This window comes from Anser cygnoides, chromosome 22 (assembly GCF_040182565.1).
Source record: "Anser cygnoides isolate HZ-2024a breed goose chromosome 22, Taihu_goose_T2T_genome, whole genome shotgun sequence".
NCBI lineage: Eukaryota > Metazoa > Chordata > Aves > Anseriformes > Anatidae > Anser > Anser cygnoides.
Window position 1 is genome coordinate 6465196 of NC_089894.1, and position 15422 is coordinate 6480617.

General features: G+C 40.3%; 3 protein-coding genes across 19 annotated transcripts in view; 1 reads left to right on the forward strand and 2 right to left on the reverse strand.

Moving 5' to 3' along the window:
* Window positions 1-9579, forward strand: part of MPP3 (MAGUK p55 scaffold protein 3) — a 29595-nt gene extending 20016 nt beyond the window's left edge. For 4 of the 17 annotated variants that reach the window (XM_048051829.2, XM_048051827.2, XM_066981787.1 and 1 more), the window contains 3 exons: window positions 53-1904; window positions 2149-2194; window positions 3628-9579. In XM_048051829.2, coding sequence (XP_047907786.2) covers window positions 53-235 — 183 coding nt within the window. In that variant the 3' untranslated portion in view covers window positions 236-1904; window positions 2149-2194; window positions 3628-9579. The remainder of the gene's footprint in view (window positions 1-52; window positions 1905-2148; window positions 2195-3627) is intronic. The other 13 variants (XM_048051830.2, XM_048051828.2, XM_048051826.2 and 10 more) reach the window with 11 other exon arrangements.
* CFAP97D1 (CFAP97 domain containing 1) lies at window positions 1467-7698 on the reverse strand. The gene is made up of 6 exons (XM_048051836.2): window positions 7563-7698; window positions 5839-5909; window positions 5326-5444; window positions 4727-4850; window positions 3293-3349; window positions 1467-2755 (listed from the first exon to the last, which is right to left on the reverse strand). Exons 1-5 carry the CDS (start codon window positions 7600-7602, stop codon window positions 3293-3295), a joined length of 411 nt encoding a protein of 136 aa, XP_047907793.2. The 5' UTR covers window positions 7603-7698; the 3' UTR covers window positions 1467-2755.
* LOC106048786 (ras-related protein Rab-18-B-like) lies at window positions 8082-15375 on the reverse strand. The gene is made up of 7 exons (XM_066981828.1): window positions 15189-15375; window positions 15045-15100; window positions 14567-14628; window positions 12399-12471; window positions 11340-11458; window positions 10466-10532; window positions 8082-9577 (listed from the first exon to the last, which is right to left on the reverse strand). The coding sequence occupies exons 1-7, from the start codon at window positions 15251-15253 to the stop codon at window positions 9405-9407; spliced, it is 615 nt and encodes a 204-aa protein (XP_066837929.1). The 5' UTR covers window positions 15254-15375; the 3' UTR covers window positions 8082-9404.
* Between the last annotated feature and the right edge of the window lie 47 nt (window positions 15376-15422).

The following is a 15422-nucleotide window of genomic DNA, read 5'->3' on the forward strand; positions in this document are numbered from 1 at the left end:
TTAATTAAAGGAGCTTACTGAAAATTTTGTATTATCTTTTTGTGTTGATCAGCAGGATGAAGAACAGCAGGAAATTATTAATTCAGCAGCATTCATTGAAGAGCGCTATGGCCATTTGATTGACACTATACTGGTGAAAGAAGATGTCCAGAGTGCATGTAATCAGCTTAAAACTGTGTTAGAGAAGCTAAACAAGGATTCCTTTTGGGTGCCAGTCAACTGGGTTAGGTCATAGCTTGCTATCATCTGTTTAAAGGAAAAATTGTATAAAAAGTATCTTGTAAATATATGGATTAGAGAAAGGAAATATGTCAGATTTGGTTCAAAACGGCCATTCTATCTAGAAAGTAATACATAAAGACTGTGGAAAAAAATGAAAATCAGAAGCTGACACTGCCTTCTTGAATTGGAATCCTGAGTAGCAGCTGTCATTTCAAAGTGCGTACTCAGCCTAAACAGATGAGTAAAATGGACTGAAGTAACTTTTAGACTGTAAATACTGCATTTTGTAAGGTAAAAATTCGCAGAGGGTCCCATGCTGCCAGAGCATTTAAGCAATGCCAGGACATTAACCAGCTGGAAGTTTCAGTCTTTGGTGATGCTTTGTGTGGCAAGGTACATCTGAACAAGGTACTTTTTCCAGGAACAAATCTGCCCACAGAACAAGCTACTTCAGGTAGGTGGGAGGAATATTCTTTGGAGAGTGCTTATACCCTGTCAGTTACTTAAAAGTTCAGCTGGCTTCCTTGCACTCACTGGTTGCAAATCCTTTCCAATCAGGCAAAAAACCTAGATCACCTATGTAAATTGTATATGTGTTAGCAGCTGAGAAATGGGGTGGTTTTGTTGTTGTGGGTTGTTTTGTTTGTTTGTTTTTAAGCCCAGCCTACACTTCCCAGTGCTCCTGGCTGTCTTGCAGAGTTAGTACTTAGTATGCTCGTCCATGGCTTATGCCCATTTTTCCCAGTCTCTTCCTAATGACACAGGACAAATGTTAAGCAACCTGTAAATATACCTGCGTGACTATTCGATCTCATAAACCAGAGACATTTCTTTAGTCTACATTAAAATTGCGTAACTATGTAAAATAGGACTTTCAGAAGCTTATTTTCTACAAGGTATCTTTGCAAATGCCACCTACTTCGGTACCACATGGACAGCAACATAGCAGCTCTAAAAAGGTTGCTCAAAGGAGGAGGCCGAAGTACCAAGCAGGTGAGCTACAGCACTGAATAATTATTCTTCCAGCACTTATGAATACATTTGTTTGAAATCAGGTAAAGGCTTCCAGAGCATGTGGTTGTCAACATCAAGTCCTAAGATGAAATCTTAACTGTTAGAGGGCTTTGCAGGTGTTTTAGGAGATAGGAATATGAAACCTGTATAGGTTTTTTTAGGTGGGCAAGACTAAGAAAACACAGCAAGAGTATTCTGGAAGTGTCTATACCTTTTAATTATTTGATGAATTTGTGGGTATTGTGCAGGTGTGTGTTAGCTGAAACTTGTTCCTGTTTTCTAGTGCCTGTTGAGTTCTGATCTTTCCTATGTACTGTGCCCTTTAACACCACCTTCTGGTGCACCACTCTTATTCTTTTAATCTTAACAGTATGATGTTATTCTTGTTCCAGTGCATTCAGCAAAATTAACAACGTTGCTTATTAAAAACACATTTCTTACATACCAGTGTCACTGAATCTACATTAACTCCAGCCCAGAAAAGTTGTGCATCCATCTCCAAACCTGTGTGCCCTGGCAACTTCTCTGTATCATCCTGCAAGGATAGTGCTTTTCACAGTCTGGTAGATCTGTTCTGGCTTGTCAGAGTAGATATGCTGCCAGACCTGTGGCCTCTCGCCAAATGCACAAGGATTCCTTCAGACACTGGTGGCCCGTCAGCTCTGCCAGTAAGTTGCTACCATCTTGGCCCAGCACAGCCGCCAAAGATAATGTGATGTATTAGAGGCGCACTGGCAAATTTAGTGACAGATGTACCTTCATCCTGTGAAAAACTGAGTGTAATATTTAAAAACTATTTAAGTAACAGCATCTCAAACTAAGTAGACTTATGGAAGTATCAAATAGGCAGATTGATCTCACCATAGATTTATATTGCAGCTTACACTTGGTTGTTTTTTCTTTTCTTTACAGTCTGCAAAACATCAGTTTGTTTAGAGAACAATTTAAAGAAAAAGAGGTAAGACAAAGGGTCAGAATTCACTTAAAGCTATGTTACTATCTAACATCTTAGCATATTCCAAAGGACTAGTGGTAAATAATTTAGTTTATGATCTAACATAGTCTAATAGTGAGATATGCAAAGAATGCAAATACCTAAGTACAGTTGAAGTTACATTAACTGAAAATTTAAGATGTTAAGATATACTACTGCTATTAAATATAAACTAAAATATTCAGTATGAGTTGAATAATCTTTTTGAAATCTGCGCAGATACCCCATATTGATGTATAGTCATAGAGGTACTAACTTGATTTAGTGTCAGAAATACTTCATTTTTTTGATGTAAGGAAGGCTTTTTTAGATTCAAAGTAAATGATGGTGAGAGAATATGTAAGTATATGCTAAAGCTTGAGGGTAGCTAAGATGAGCTTCTCTCGCAGGAAAAAAGAACAGATTTGATGCTCTTATTTATTCTAAAAATCCTAGGAAAAGGGTACATGCAGCACATTGCTGTTACCAGGACAAGATTCCAATTCAGACAAAACACTGAGTCCCTTCCAGGCCCAGTATGTGTTCCTGCCATTAGTGAGAGGAAAAAAAAGAAGAGATTATAAAGAAAGTCAGAATGTAAAATGTAATTCAAAGTCCTGTTTTTTAAGTGGTGCCAAAAACCCCAAGTCAAAGCACTTAAGCAAACTGAACTATTTTTCCCTCTCCCTACTTGCTCACACCTAAAATTAATGTAGCCTTTCATACTTCCTGTTAGGAGTTGTAGTTACTGAAGGATGAGCCTTGGCTAACAGCTACAGTGCCTGAAGTTTTCAGGCAGCTTTCCATCCATACTGGCAGTATTTAAAACTGTTTCCCTTTCTAAAATTAGTTGCGTAGTGTACATCCAGGGCACATTTCAGTCAGTGAGGAGCTCAGACATACTCAGCTGGTTTTAAATAATCCATATCTCCAGCCAAATTTCTAATAGGATTAAAATAATTTAAAATATATACATTTCACATGACTATGAGATGTGCACAGTCCAGAACCCTGATACCTCGAACTCAGCTTACGATACATGCATTGTTTTTATAAAGTGAAACCAGGTGTAAAACAGTATACCTAATTCACTTGAGAGGAGATACGGCATTTTGTAGTCTGTTTAAAGTGTCTGGTGGTCTGCCAAAGGAAAAAAAAAAATGTTACAGGTTTTATCATGAAGTCTTAGTAGGCATTGTTACAAAAACACCTAACTTATAGAAGTATAATTCATGCATTCTTACACATCCAGTTCTTTTACACCAATTAATAATAACATTCGTAGTCAAGTCACCTATGTGTTACTTACTTATTCAATTCAGGGGTCAGTAGTTATGTATGGCCAAGTTGGACATAGGCTTTAGGTATTGCCGTACCTGAGAACTTGAGTTAGGATATCTTTACCTTAATTGTCACAGGTTCGGAGTCCCAGAATGCCAGCAGAATGGGCTTGCAATACAGTACCTTTTAAAGCAAGCCTGGACCTGCCTGACAGTTTTCAGCAAACATGAATCGTCTGTAGCTGTTGATTGCAGTCAGTGAGTTAACCCCCACCCCCCGAAGCTTACCTGGAACGTAACATGTCTTATAGAATAATCACAGCCGTGGTCATTGCCAGAGAGGAATCAGAGAAAAAAATACAATTAATGTAGCCCAACCTCCAGCACAGAGCCACGGCCTTCTGAAATGCTGCTGTTGTGGTTAGGGAAATGAAATCCAGGGCCCTGGTTGAATCACTTAAACATCACAGGACAGAAGCATGAGAACAGGGAGGGTACTCAGTCATCGGGGTTTACATCAGCTTCTTTGACTAAAGCTATAGGCAATCCAAAAAATTTACAGTGATTGACTTGTCCAAAATGGGCTCACAAATTTACTTTTAAAACAAAGTTGTTAGAGCTGCACATTACACAACACTCAAAAAAAAACCCACAACCCTGAGTAGCATGCCTTCAGCATTTATGTTTCTGGGACACAACTTCTTGCACTTGTAAATCTAAGCCTTTCAGAAAATGAGAAAGGACAGTAATTCTGTGGACAGGTAAATTATAACTTGTTTTTATTTTTTTTTCAGAATTAGAAAACTAATGTACTTTCAAAGAAGCATGTACAAGAAAAATCCATATATAACAATGTTAATCTGGAATGTATATAATAGCAAATTGTTCTTTATACTAAAATATCAGTAACGCTTATTGAGAATATCAGAATAAAGTAGCAACAAAATTCAACTTCAGCAAGGCTATTGCCACTAAGCCCATGCATGCTTTCTTTCATACATTCACCCCTTTAGCCCAGATTTCTATCTTAGTTTTGTTCTAGAAAATGCTCTGCTTGCACCTAACACTTCACTACTTTGATTTTAAGATAGTTTTCTCTAGTTCAATATACAGTTAAATAGCTATCGTAAAAACACATTATACATTATGTAATATTATTTAGAATATAATATACACAATATATTTAGTTTGAAGATATAACAAAATAGCATTTAAAAAAAAAAAATCAAATACATGCCTGCCACCCAGTCTCAAACTTCTTTTGATCATAGGCAGGCTTACACTCAAGAAGCCTTTTCAAAATTCCCTGATTTTCCACGGTGATTGTCAGTATTTTCTTGTTCTGTGCGTCTCTATTTGAGCTGTAAGCAAAAATGAACATATTTGCAAACACAAATTGGGAAGGGGGAGAGAAAGGGAGACAGAAAACGTTTTGTAAAAGGAAGGGCATGAAGGCAGAAGTCTGGAAGGATCCTAAAGCAGGCAGTGAGTGATGCAGGCTTTGGTTTCTAAACTAACAGCAGAATAGAGCCCTCTTCGCAGGAATTTCTCTTCAGGAGAGGAGGTAGGAAGGTACAGCCAAGTAGTAGGTGCTAATTCAGTGCTTTAGTGTTAAAAATGGTTCCTTCCAAAGCTGAAAGGTTTCATCAAGCAATCCTCCAAGAGCCCTTCTATGGCTATAATTTTGTAAGGGGCAGCGCAGCTTTTCAGAACCATTATGAGTGGAAGTGAAGGGCTGATGGCGACAGTTCTACTTTTGTAAACTGTGGAGCCATCCCATAAAATTATGCAACAACCTTCCTTCTTACTCCTGGAACAAAGGGTAGTACCAGCTACCTCCTTTGAAAGTGTTCATTCCAACAGTCTACCCTCCCTGTCCCTCGCTGTATCGCAGCTAGGCGCTCCATCAGCTTCTTATTATCTCTCTCAATCTGACAAATTCGCTTTTGATCCTCCTGTGCAAAAAATGCCAAGTTTGTGATGTCATTCTCGTAAGAACCTACTAGGCTGGCTCTCACAGTTATGTTGCCCATACATGTATAAAAAAGAAAAACACAGCAACCCTTCTTCTTTTTGCACTCGCCCCTATCCTAAAATCACCGTTTTCTTGCAGTGCTTTGTCACTACTTCCTTGCTGTCCTTCTCCCAGCACCCCCTTTTATATATGTATATAAAAAAATGGATATAAAAGCAGCATTGCATTCAATTTGCTTGTCCTTACTCTTTTTCTCATTAACTTTCATTTTTTTGACTCTTAAAGGATAAAGAGAGCACCCTGCTCTTTATGTTCCTGAAGACTTCCTTGCTGCCTGAGGCATTATCATGACACAGATATAGGTGCACCATTACCTGGATCTTGCTCATGTTAAAATGTTGCCAGGTCTGTGCATGTGGAGGCTTTTTACGCACGTGAGTTCTTGCTTAAAGGAGGAGAAAAGAAAAAAAAAAGTTTTAAGTGAAAAAAAGTTTTGTGAAGCGGAGCTATTGAGCCCCATATCCCTTCATCCAGCCTTTCCTTTGCCAGCATTCCCCAACAAACAGTGAAACAGCTTTTACTGGGGAAAGCACTGCAGGTTTGCATTGCTTTTTAGAAGCAGTAGAAACAGAAACAATGCTCCAGACCTGCAGAGACAGGAAGGGGAGTAGCCTTTTCACATTTGCCTAACCACTGTTCGTTAATTTTTCCTATTTATGTGCCAAACAGGACATATCGCAGCTCAACTCACAGTAAATGAGCTGCAATATTGCTTAAGAGTTTTCTGTTCAAAAAAAAAAATAATGAACATGGTTCAAGATTTTTTCCATCATCTTTTAGCTCAAGCTTCATCAGAAGTCAGTTGTTTGGAAACACGGTAATTCAGCAAGTCCTCTTCATGACATACTAACTAGCGTGTAGCAGTGAAGAGGACTGGAATTTCCCAGCAGGATCTCTACAAACGCTTCACGTTGATGGCAACTGCTATTTTTTCCACTTTTGTTCAACTTACAGGTTAAGATTCTTACTAGTATTCAGTGAAAATATCACTTTGTATTTAAAAAAACACAGTTATTGACTGGTGTAGGGGTGAAATAATTCTAAAAACATGCCACATTCCAGCTTGTTTCTGCAATTCAAACAGTCAACAGCACCTAGATTTTTATCACAGCTCTTTGCAATTTGGACCTATGACAGAATAGGCGAAGCACTGCACAGTGCCCATCGCTGCAAGAACAATTTGTTCATTACAGGACTTTCACTGTGGCACAGACTAGCATCTGATGTTACAGCAAGAGTATAGTAACTTCTAGTGATACCACCTATCAAATTTATAATGTCGTTTTCGTCAACATTTAAGGTTAGAAAAACAAAGTTAGACAACCAGATGATACCTTTTTTACTGTATAGAAGCATTCCATAACAGGACTAACTCATGCCTAAACACCCAAGTTTACATTTCATTTTGTAAATCTGGGACTGTAGATGTGTTTCTTGTAGCTTCCATTAAAAATGGGTGTGGGTATTTACATTACCACTTTCAGACCTGACTGTGACCAGTTCATATAGCTTGTTGCCCTCAAGAAATTATGCTCATGACTATAAATAAGCAAAACATCTCCATAAAGTAATCAAGATGGGTTTGGGTTCTGTTGTTTTTTTCCCCCTTCCCCTCCAGTACGATAGTAGAAATATCCATTGAGTGGGATTGCATTTGCAGCCAGCTGAAGCATGATGTAAAGGGAAATTATGTTCCTTTTAAACAGACTGCCAGCTGCTTAATTCTTTCAGAAAAAGAACTCACTTAAAATTAAGGGCACAATGTCCTTCTACAGAAGGCAGACATCAACTGTAGCACAGACCAGCTAAACAATTTCACCCACATTAAACAGGACTACATGTAGTCTTCTCTTTAGTCTCTTCCTTAACCCCAGGAAACACAGGAAAGAAGTGACTAACAGGCTCACTGAACTAAAGTCATTTCTGTCACCAGAACAATAAACAGAGCAGAGAATGCACCAGGACCATTTTACAGCCTACTGATCAGAGCCCATTCATCTCAATCTTCTCATGACTGTCTCCTTCCTAGCCTTCCCACCTGTTTTTGTGGCTTTGTTATAGTTGCCGTGGCCTCCCATCTTCTCAACTTGACTTCCTAGTCGTGTTTGTCCAAGTTCTGTTTACAGTGATACCTGGAGATTCCAGACAATCTTGAATTATGACACATTTTGCTCATAGACACTTGCTCACCTCTGAGTCCATACCTTCTGTGAGCTGCTTGCAGAAGGCCTATCCAGCTGCCGTAGGTCAAGCCAGCAGAAGCTGCTTTTTCTTGTACTCACTTATAAGTGGATACGAATAAACATCATTCTAAAGGGACACTTTATAGACTGAAACCAGGATGTGGTGTAAGAAGCATCCTTCGTCTAGCTGCAAGTAGATGTGTTTCCATTGCTAAAGACATTAAAAGCCACTACAAAATCTGACATCCTCCTCCTCCTCACAATGGTTTCAATGGAGAGAAATACACAGAATTCATATTCCAACCATGCAGCCATGTACATCCCGTGCAAGACAAACAGACTTACATCCATTGCAAAACAAACAGAAACAGATGTAAAAACCCAAGACAGGCATTTTATTCACTTACTCTAGTGAGAATTACATGTACATACTTTTCACAGATGAAAACAGCTCCAAAGAGCACTGTATAGAGAACAAGCTAGAATAGTTCCAAAGTAAAGCTGAAGTTTATACGCCTTGTCTTCAACAGTGGTACAGTAGCACTCATGACAAAATCACTGGTGTTACTCAGGAAAACACTCTTACTAATAATATAACGTAACTAGATAGCAATGAATCAAGATACCCCTCCTAAGAAAGGCTAACCTCTTCTGTTCCAATTTGAGTGTCCTGGAATAAGAGTGTCTTTGGATTTGTCACTTGTTTACAAGCAGCTTACATTTTAAATGCTTTTAATGCTGTCCCTAAATTTTTGGTTACTTTTACAGTGTTGCAAGCACCCAACCAAAAGTCTCCTAGGGGCATTGCTACCAAGAGCAGACAGAATATAGGTTAGCATCTTCCATGACTCAAGGCTTGTTTTCGAGACAAGGCAGCGAGTCCAATGGGGGTGGAGGGAAGGTAAGAAGAGGCAGCTATCTGGTAGCAACAGACTCTTGCTAGTGGACAATCATCTATCACCAGCACATTTTATATTAAAGTTTTAGCCCTGCAGTTGCTGAATGAGGGCAGAAACGTGGGTTTGCAGAAAACTAAAGGAAGGACCCACACTGTAAGCTGGCCCAAAACAATGACTGAAATGCAAGTATTTAAGAGCAGCAAGGTATAACCTACAGTGTACCACAGAGGAAGCATTTTCTTCCTACGGAATGTTACTGAATATTATAGTGAATACTATAACCCTGAAGTTTAGTAGCAACTCAGCTTGTTATCTGGGGACATGTAGCAATTTCCAGTGCTTAAAATTATGCGAAATAGAAAAGCATTGTCACTGCTCAGGTTGACTCCTGGCTGGTAACTACATTAAAGTGAAGCTGGCTGCCTGAGAAACTCCATTGTCATTCTGGGCAAGATAAGCTTTTCACTAATATTCCAAAATGGAATACTATTTTAAAGCAGGAATTTCAGGAAAGGAATATGTTGGATGCTGTACTGCGAAAGCATAATATAAGAAGCACTATGATTTACTAGTGAAAAATCTGAGTTATCAAAAGAGCATAATACTGGTATCTGGAGATATCAGAGGCACATAACTGAGAAGTAAATTGTTATGGAATAAAAGAGTATTTTGCTAATTAGCTTGGTTTTCAGATCTACACAATTGGTGGCAAGTCAAACAAGGCACTGATTAGTGCCTGAAATTTCTTAGTCTATTTTTCAGAAGTCTACTCAGCTTGGACAGAAGGCACCTGTAGATTTAAGAAAGTGGACAGTATGCACTACATAAGCTTTTCTCCTGCTGCGAAGATTCCATTAGCTGGAATCCCTGCTTCTTTGTGCTTTTATCCCAAAGACCTGGTGTCTGCAGGATCTTTATGACTAGTTCCTCAAAGGCATGTTGCACTCCATCCTCTGTTTTGGCACTTGTCTCTGGGGGAAAGGAAAAGAGAGGGGAAAAAAAGAACACAAAATAATATTTTATCTTATTTGCAGAGTACTCCTCTTTGTAAAAAGTTCTTTTAGGACCAGAGAGAAGATACTGTAACTTTTTCATCTAGTAAACCTCATCTCCTTTCTTCCTTAATGGCACACCTACATTGATAATGACAAACAGAAATGCATCCCATCTCTTTGAAGCATCTAATTTTTCCACCCAGAAAACTTCCACTGTTTCCCATTCTCTCCTAGAAAACAGGAATTGTTCTTAGGTTGCAATACCATATCTACAAGATGATTATTCCAGAACTAAGTTGGGAAACAAAGCAGAAGGAATAGCATTTTTTTTCCATGTATTTGCTGTAGTTCCTTCTCCAAATCTTTTCAAGAAGCTTCACTTAAAGGTGCCTATTTTACACAATTTGTTCCCTATCTTTTTATTTTCCACATCATACATTTTACTGTCAGTCTAAGCAATATTATATTATTAATATTATAATACTATGTCTGTCTTTTATGTCCCTGCAACAAACTTGGAAATGAAAAAAATTATCTGTGGTCCCTGCTGGAATTAGTTTGGAGAGAGATTCCAGTCCCTAAGACTCTGAGTTAAAAAATAAGATTCAAGAGAATATAGAACTCACGCCTACACAGTATATGAAGGAAATCTCACTTTCAGTAAAAAGTATTTTCAATTACAGTCAGTGCAGAGCATCTCTGAAAAAAACAAAACCTACAGCCATGCATATGGAACTGATGCCACAACAGGAACCCAAATTAATTCACTTCCATAACAAAAAGACAACCTGAAATCAGTTTATTTATACTTATTGATGCCGAAATAAATACATGAACGTACAAGTTTTTGGCACGGTTACTTACCTATAAAAAGCAGCGAGCGTTTTCTAGCAAACTGGAGTCCCTCTCTTCTCTCTACTTCACGATCAGGCTGCAGAGACGAATGAAGAACATGACTAAAATAAGCTACATTTGCCAGTTTTAGGAACTCCCTGGAAAAGCATCACTGCAGAACTGAAGTTTTGCTGAAAAGAAAGAGAAAGTCTATAAAGCCATGTAGCAATCATCGTCTGTATTTTCCTGTTCTACAGTCAGCTTAAAAGCTGCAAAGAACTACTGCTATTAGGCAGAGCCAATGAAGGAGGGTCAAACTGAAGAGCAGCAACATCAAATCAGCAGGAAATAGATGTATTGTTATCTTCTGAATCAGCAGGGAGCAAGGTACATGCCAGAAAGGAAGCTTTAATTGTCAAATAGCTGAAAAAGCTTACCAAAGATAACTGAAAAAGATGGCAAAGGAAGATAATGCCACCAAAATCTCAAGACACTAGCAGCATTAACTACTCGATACAGACATGCAGTCAGATAAAAATACCAGTTATGCAGTTCAGGATAGCTACACTAGAAACCTCTTGTAGTAAAGCAACAGTGAAATACATTTCACTAAGCAGCAAGCATCTAAGATATGTCAAAACCACCCAGATATATGCAGTGACTTCCCTTAATAGAATCACCCTCATTAATTGCATCTCTCCAGTAGCATTTCCAGGAAGCTAACAAGATCTGCTTCCCAAATGAGGTAGTAAATGGAGCCTACCTAGCCTAGGCTCCTCAGTTAGAGAACATATCACCTCCTCACTTAAGAGATCTGTTAGTTTCAGAGCTTATCTGCCATTTATACTCTATAATGACTGAGTAATCAGTGGAAGAGCGTAAGACGATGCATTTCTAAACTGACCTTATCGGTTTTATTGCCAACTAACATCTTCACAGTGTTGCTTTTGTTGGTATACGTTTCCAGCTCATTCAGCCAGCTCTCTAGTCCTGTGAAAGTGTCTTTTCTTGTAACATCATACACTGGTAACAGAGGAAAAGGAGCTTAACAGATGTAGAACCTTGATCAACGTTTACTTCATCATGCCAGAACTTAGTCCCTACTATCTCATATTGCCCCAAAGAATAAGTAGTATTAGGGAACTGGAGAAAGATGCAGCCATATGGTCTTTCCAGAGCTGGAACACATTGGCTGTTCTCGCCCAAAGTCACTAGGGATTACAGAACATAAGCATCTCTGCAACACATCTGTGACTGGAAATCCGGCTTCACAGCTGAAGTCTTTTACCTGTTGCTAGTTCTGAATTGGGCCACACAGAATATTTTAAAATAATAGGTGTTTTCTCACCTCATTTAAAATATAATTACATGTATGCACTGCTGTTAATTAACACCATTCTGGGTGTTAGTAAAAAGTGACTTTTGGTCACTTCATAACTGCATTCATTTAATCACTAAAGTTAAAAAAGCTGCATCATGTCCAGAAAGAATATTTTGTACAGCAAGGTGTTCAGCCATCACAATCCCTGAGAATAACACTGCCCTCTTTTTCTAAATTGGTAATTACACAGAAAGGGAGTAGCCATCTATAACTTGAGCTGTAAACCTCATGTTTTATAGTAATCACATATTCTAATCACAGTTTCTAACAAATAAAAATTAAAAAATAAAGACATTAGAGAAAACAAAACACAAAAAAAATTTGCTTTATAACCAGAAATTCACCAGAACAGTTATCACAAAGCTGATAATTCATCCCTTGCAGAGTGACATTGCTGTATTTTTAAGTTAAAATATTTTAAAGAATCATTATTTTCCTGCCAGTAGTTCTGCATATTCAGTGTTTGAACTAACGATTCAGAAATGCTGTAGAGAACACTGAGAGAATCAGAGGAATGACATGTACATTTAGATAGTAAGACCATGCTTCTGCAATCATGTTTCTCATCCATATGCTTCCTACCTAAAACAACCCCTTGAGCTCCTCGGTAATAACTGGGAGCCAGTGTTCTAAAGCGCTCTTGTCCTGCTGTGTCCTAGAGGAAAAAAACAAACAAACAAACACATATACAAAAAAAAATATACATTTAGAACAAAAAAGGTAACTTAAATTACACAAAATAACAGTTTTCTGACCAGCAAGGACAAACAAAACCGTAACAGAATGAGGGAAAGTCAGAAAACTTCAGCAGCAGCAACAGAAAATGATAAGGGGTAGAAAAGCCTGGAGAGGACTGGATGGAAGGTTAAAGTGAGAAGCACAGACACTTGTACCACAAGTGAGACAACAACTAAGTAAATGGGACTTAAATAAATAAAGATTATTCCTGTAAGCCAAGCAGCTGGGTTTAGTCAACTAACAATCAGCTGAAGTGAACAAGGTGGGGAGTAACTGGTTTTCAAGTCGAGAAAGGAGAAATGGTGGTTCCCCCGAAAAGTAATGCACCTTTTGTTCCTTCCAAACAGGAAAGGAAAATTCAGTTAGAACTATTCCAAATTTACTGAGACTGTAAGCAGGCAAGAAACTTAAAATAAGTGGTTTTATTAAATTATTACTGCATTATGTCACACTCTCATGAATCTTGCAAATAGTTCCTACATGCAATATGAAATTCAGACCCCCCCCCCCCAGAACAAACAAGGAGGCAAGGAAGTTACACAATTTATTATTATTATTTTACAGAGAAGAATATGTACAGATTACAATAGACAGACTTAACAGCTATGTTATCATTTAATTCTACTTTGCTGTATTAAAAAAAAAAAAAAGAGAGTGAGACTAAAACCGGCAATATATTGACTTAGATCAGGTATCCTTACTAAGAATATTCCAAGGTATCCACGAACACGTGGATAACAAAGTAAAAGCCTTGATGCTCTGTACACGCGTTGGGGTTTTTATTTAACACACACAACTGCCCTGCTTTTTCCCCCTAATTACCAGTTTCTCCTGATGCTGTTACAGACTGCTGCAAAGTGCCTTTTCCAGCTATACGACTTGTGCAGGTTCTGGCCCTGCTTTTCATTGCCCAGCAAGGAGGCACACCCCTGGGTAATTATTAGGCCAAACATTTCTTGGTTACTCTCAACAAAGCTTCTGCTTTGCACACATGTTGAGAATACAAACAACACGTACGGTCACTGGCTGGACCAACCGTGACTTCAACACTCTTGCTCTACATTCTGTACAGAGTGTGAATGAAAACAAAGAAATAATGCCCATTTTGATACTTACTTAGTTTCGTGAATACCAGCCCAAGACATGTTGCCGTCCTTTCAGAAGTCCCAATTACTTAATCCTGAATAGTGTGTTCTTTCTGAAATAGCTATGACCACACACATAAAGTCTCCTCTTTCTAGGGCTCTTTCACTCCATTTAGGAGAGTACACACGGAGCTATAACAATATTATAAATAGGCCTGAACATATAGCTGCGATCTGATTTCCCACTTGTCGCATTCTGGAAATACAGTTCAGGGCAAATGCTGAAGTCTCCCAATAAATCCAGACCAACCTTTCCATAGTTCATAATTAAGTATACTTTTGTTTCCATCATTTTAACCAAAATAAAGTGTCTGGAGTGTTTCTGATATACTACACAGAGAGTTCGCTGCACAGCTCCTACAGGAAATCATGCAAATCATCCCCCAGAACATCACTTCTCTGCAATTTACTTGACCTGAGTGTTGTCTGTCTTGGGTCATACAGGCATGCAATACTTGCCTTTCTTGCAAGGCCACGTCTTCACAAGTCTAACAGAGAATTACTGAAACACAGAGGTGTAAGTGCAGGAATGAGCACTCGATCTCTGCTGGAACTGAAGGAAATCCCCAGACCAGCGCAACAAAGCATTTATCTGTGTTTTGTAAGAACCTCGCCCCCAATTCCTGTGTTCAGTCTGACAAACGTGGCGTACGTATAAATGCGTGTATAAAAATTCTGAGAAGAGACTAAGAAAACAGGAAAAAGGTGCACTTCAGAGCAATGCTGTGAGTCAAGAGCTGACCTTTTCAAGGCTGACTTTTACACCCCATCTACATTGGCACTACATGTGCACAACCTCAGCATGCTGATGTTAGCAAAGAGGGTGGAAAAAAGAAGTTCCCACATCTATTCTGGAACAGAACCTACCCATATTGCAAGCTGCACCGCGTGGCCATCTACCACCATTTTCTTCACTTTGAAATCAACACCTGCGACGTGAAAAGAAGGGAAGACCTGTCAGAAGGAACCGGATGGATGGCAGCACCACAGCCAGCCCCCTTCTTCCCTCACAGCCCCCCGTTCCCATCACAGCCCCCTGCCGTCCCTCACAGAGCCCCCCACTCCCCTCACAGAGCCCTGTGTTCCCCCCCATAGCCCCCCACCATCCCCTCACAGGCCCCCGCTCCCCTCACAGACCCCCTGTTCCCCTCATAGCCCCCCACCATCCCCTCAAAGAGACCCCACTCCCCTCACAGAGCCCCCTGTTCCCCTCATGCCCCCCCCCACCCCCTCACAGCCCCACACCATCCCCTCACAGCCCCCCACCATCCCCTCACAGAGCCCCCAGTTCCCCCCATAGCCACCCCACCACCCCCTCACAGCCCCCCACAGCCCCCGGCCTCACCGATGGTGGGCTTCAGGCACGGCTCAAACGAGCCATCGGTGAACCTCAGCAGGAGGCTGCGGGGCAAGCAAACAAAGCCAGAAGTCAGCCCGGTGCCGGAGGTGGAGGGGGGGGGGCACCCTCCCCGACCCCCCCAGGCCTCACCTGGACTTCCCCACGGCGCTGTCCCCGACCAGAAGCAGCTTCAGGGTGAGGCCCGAGGCCTCCATCTCCCGCCCGCCGGGGTGGGGGGGGGGGTGGGAGCGAAATGCCCGGTGCCCGCCGCTCGGCTCCCCGACCCCGCCGGCGGAACCAGCTGACGGGGAGGGGGCGCTCCGCCTACCGGGCGGCGGCCGGTGCCAGGCGGGGCGGAGCGGGCCCGGGGCCCGGCCGAGCTGC

What these genes read in the sequence shown, in the direction of transcription:
- CFAP97D1 (XM_048051836.2), bottom strand. Translation starts at nt 7,602, where the DNA reads ATGGGAGGCCACGGCAACTATAACAAAGCCACAAAAACAG. An exon ending in TTAACATGAGCAAGATCCAG is followed by an intron (nt 5,445 to 5,838) that starts GTAATGGTGCAC and finishes TTTTTTGCACAG; the next exon opens with GAGGATCAAAAGCGAATTTG. An exon ending in AATGAACACTTTCAAAGGAG is followed by an intron (nt 4,851 to 5,325) that starts GTAGCTGGTACT and finishes TTTTGCTTACAG; the next exon opens with CTCAAATAGAGACGCACAGA.
- LOC106048786 (XM_066981828.1), bottom strand. Translation starts at nt 15,253, where the DNA reads ATGGAGGCCTCGGGCCTCACCCTGAAGCTGCTTCTGGTCGGGGACAGC. An exon ending in CGGTGCAGCTTGCAATATGG is followed by an intron (nt 12,472 to 14,566) that starts GTAGGTTCTGTT and finishes TTTTTCCTCTAG; the next exon opens with GACACAGCAGGACAAGAGCG. An exon ending in ACGCTCGCTGCTTTTTATAG is followed by an intron (nt 9,578 to 10,465) that starts GTAAGTAACCGT and finishes CCTTTCCCCCAG; the next exon opens with AGACAAGTGCCAAAACAGAG.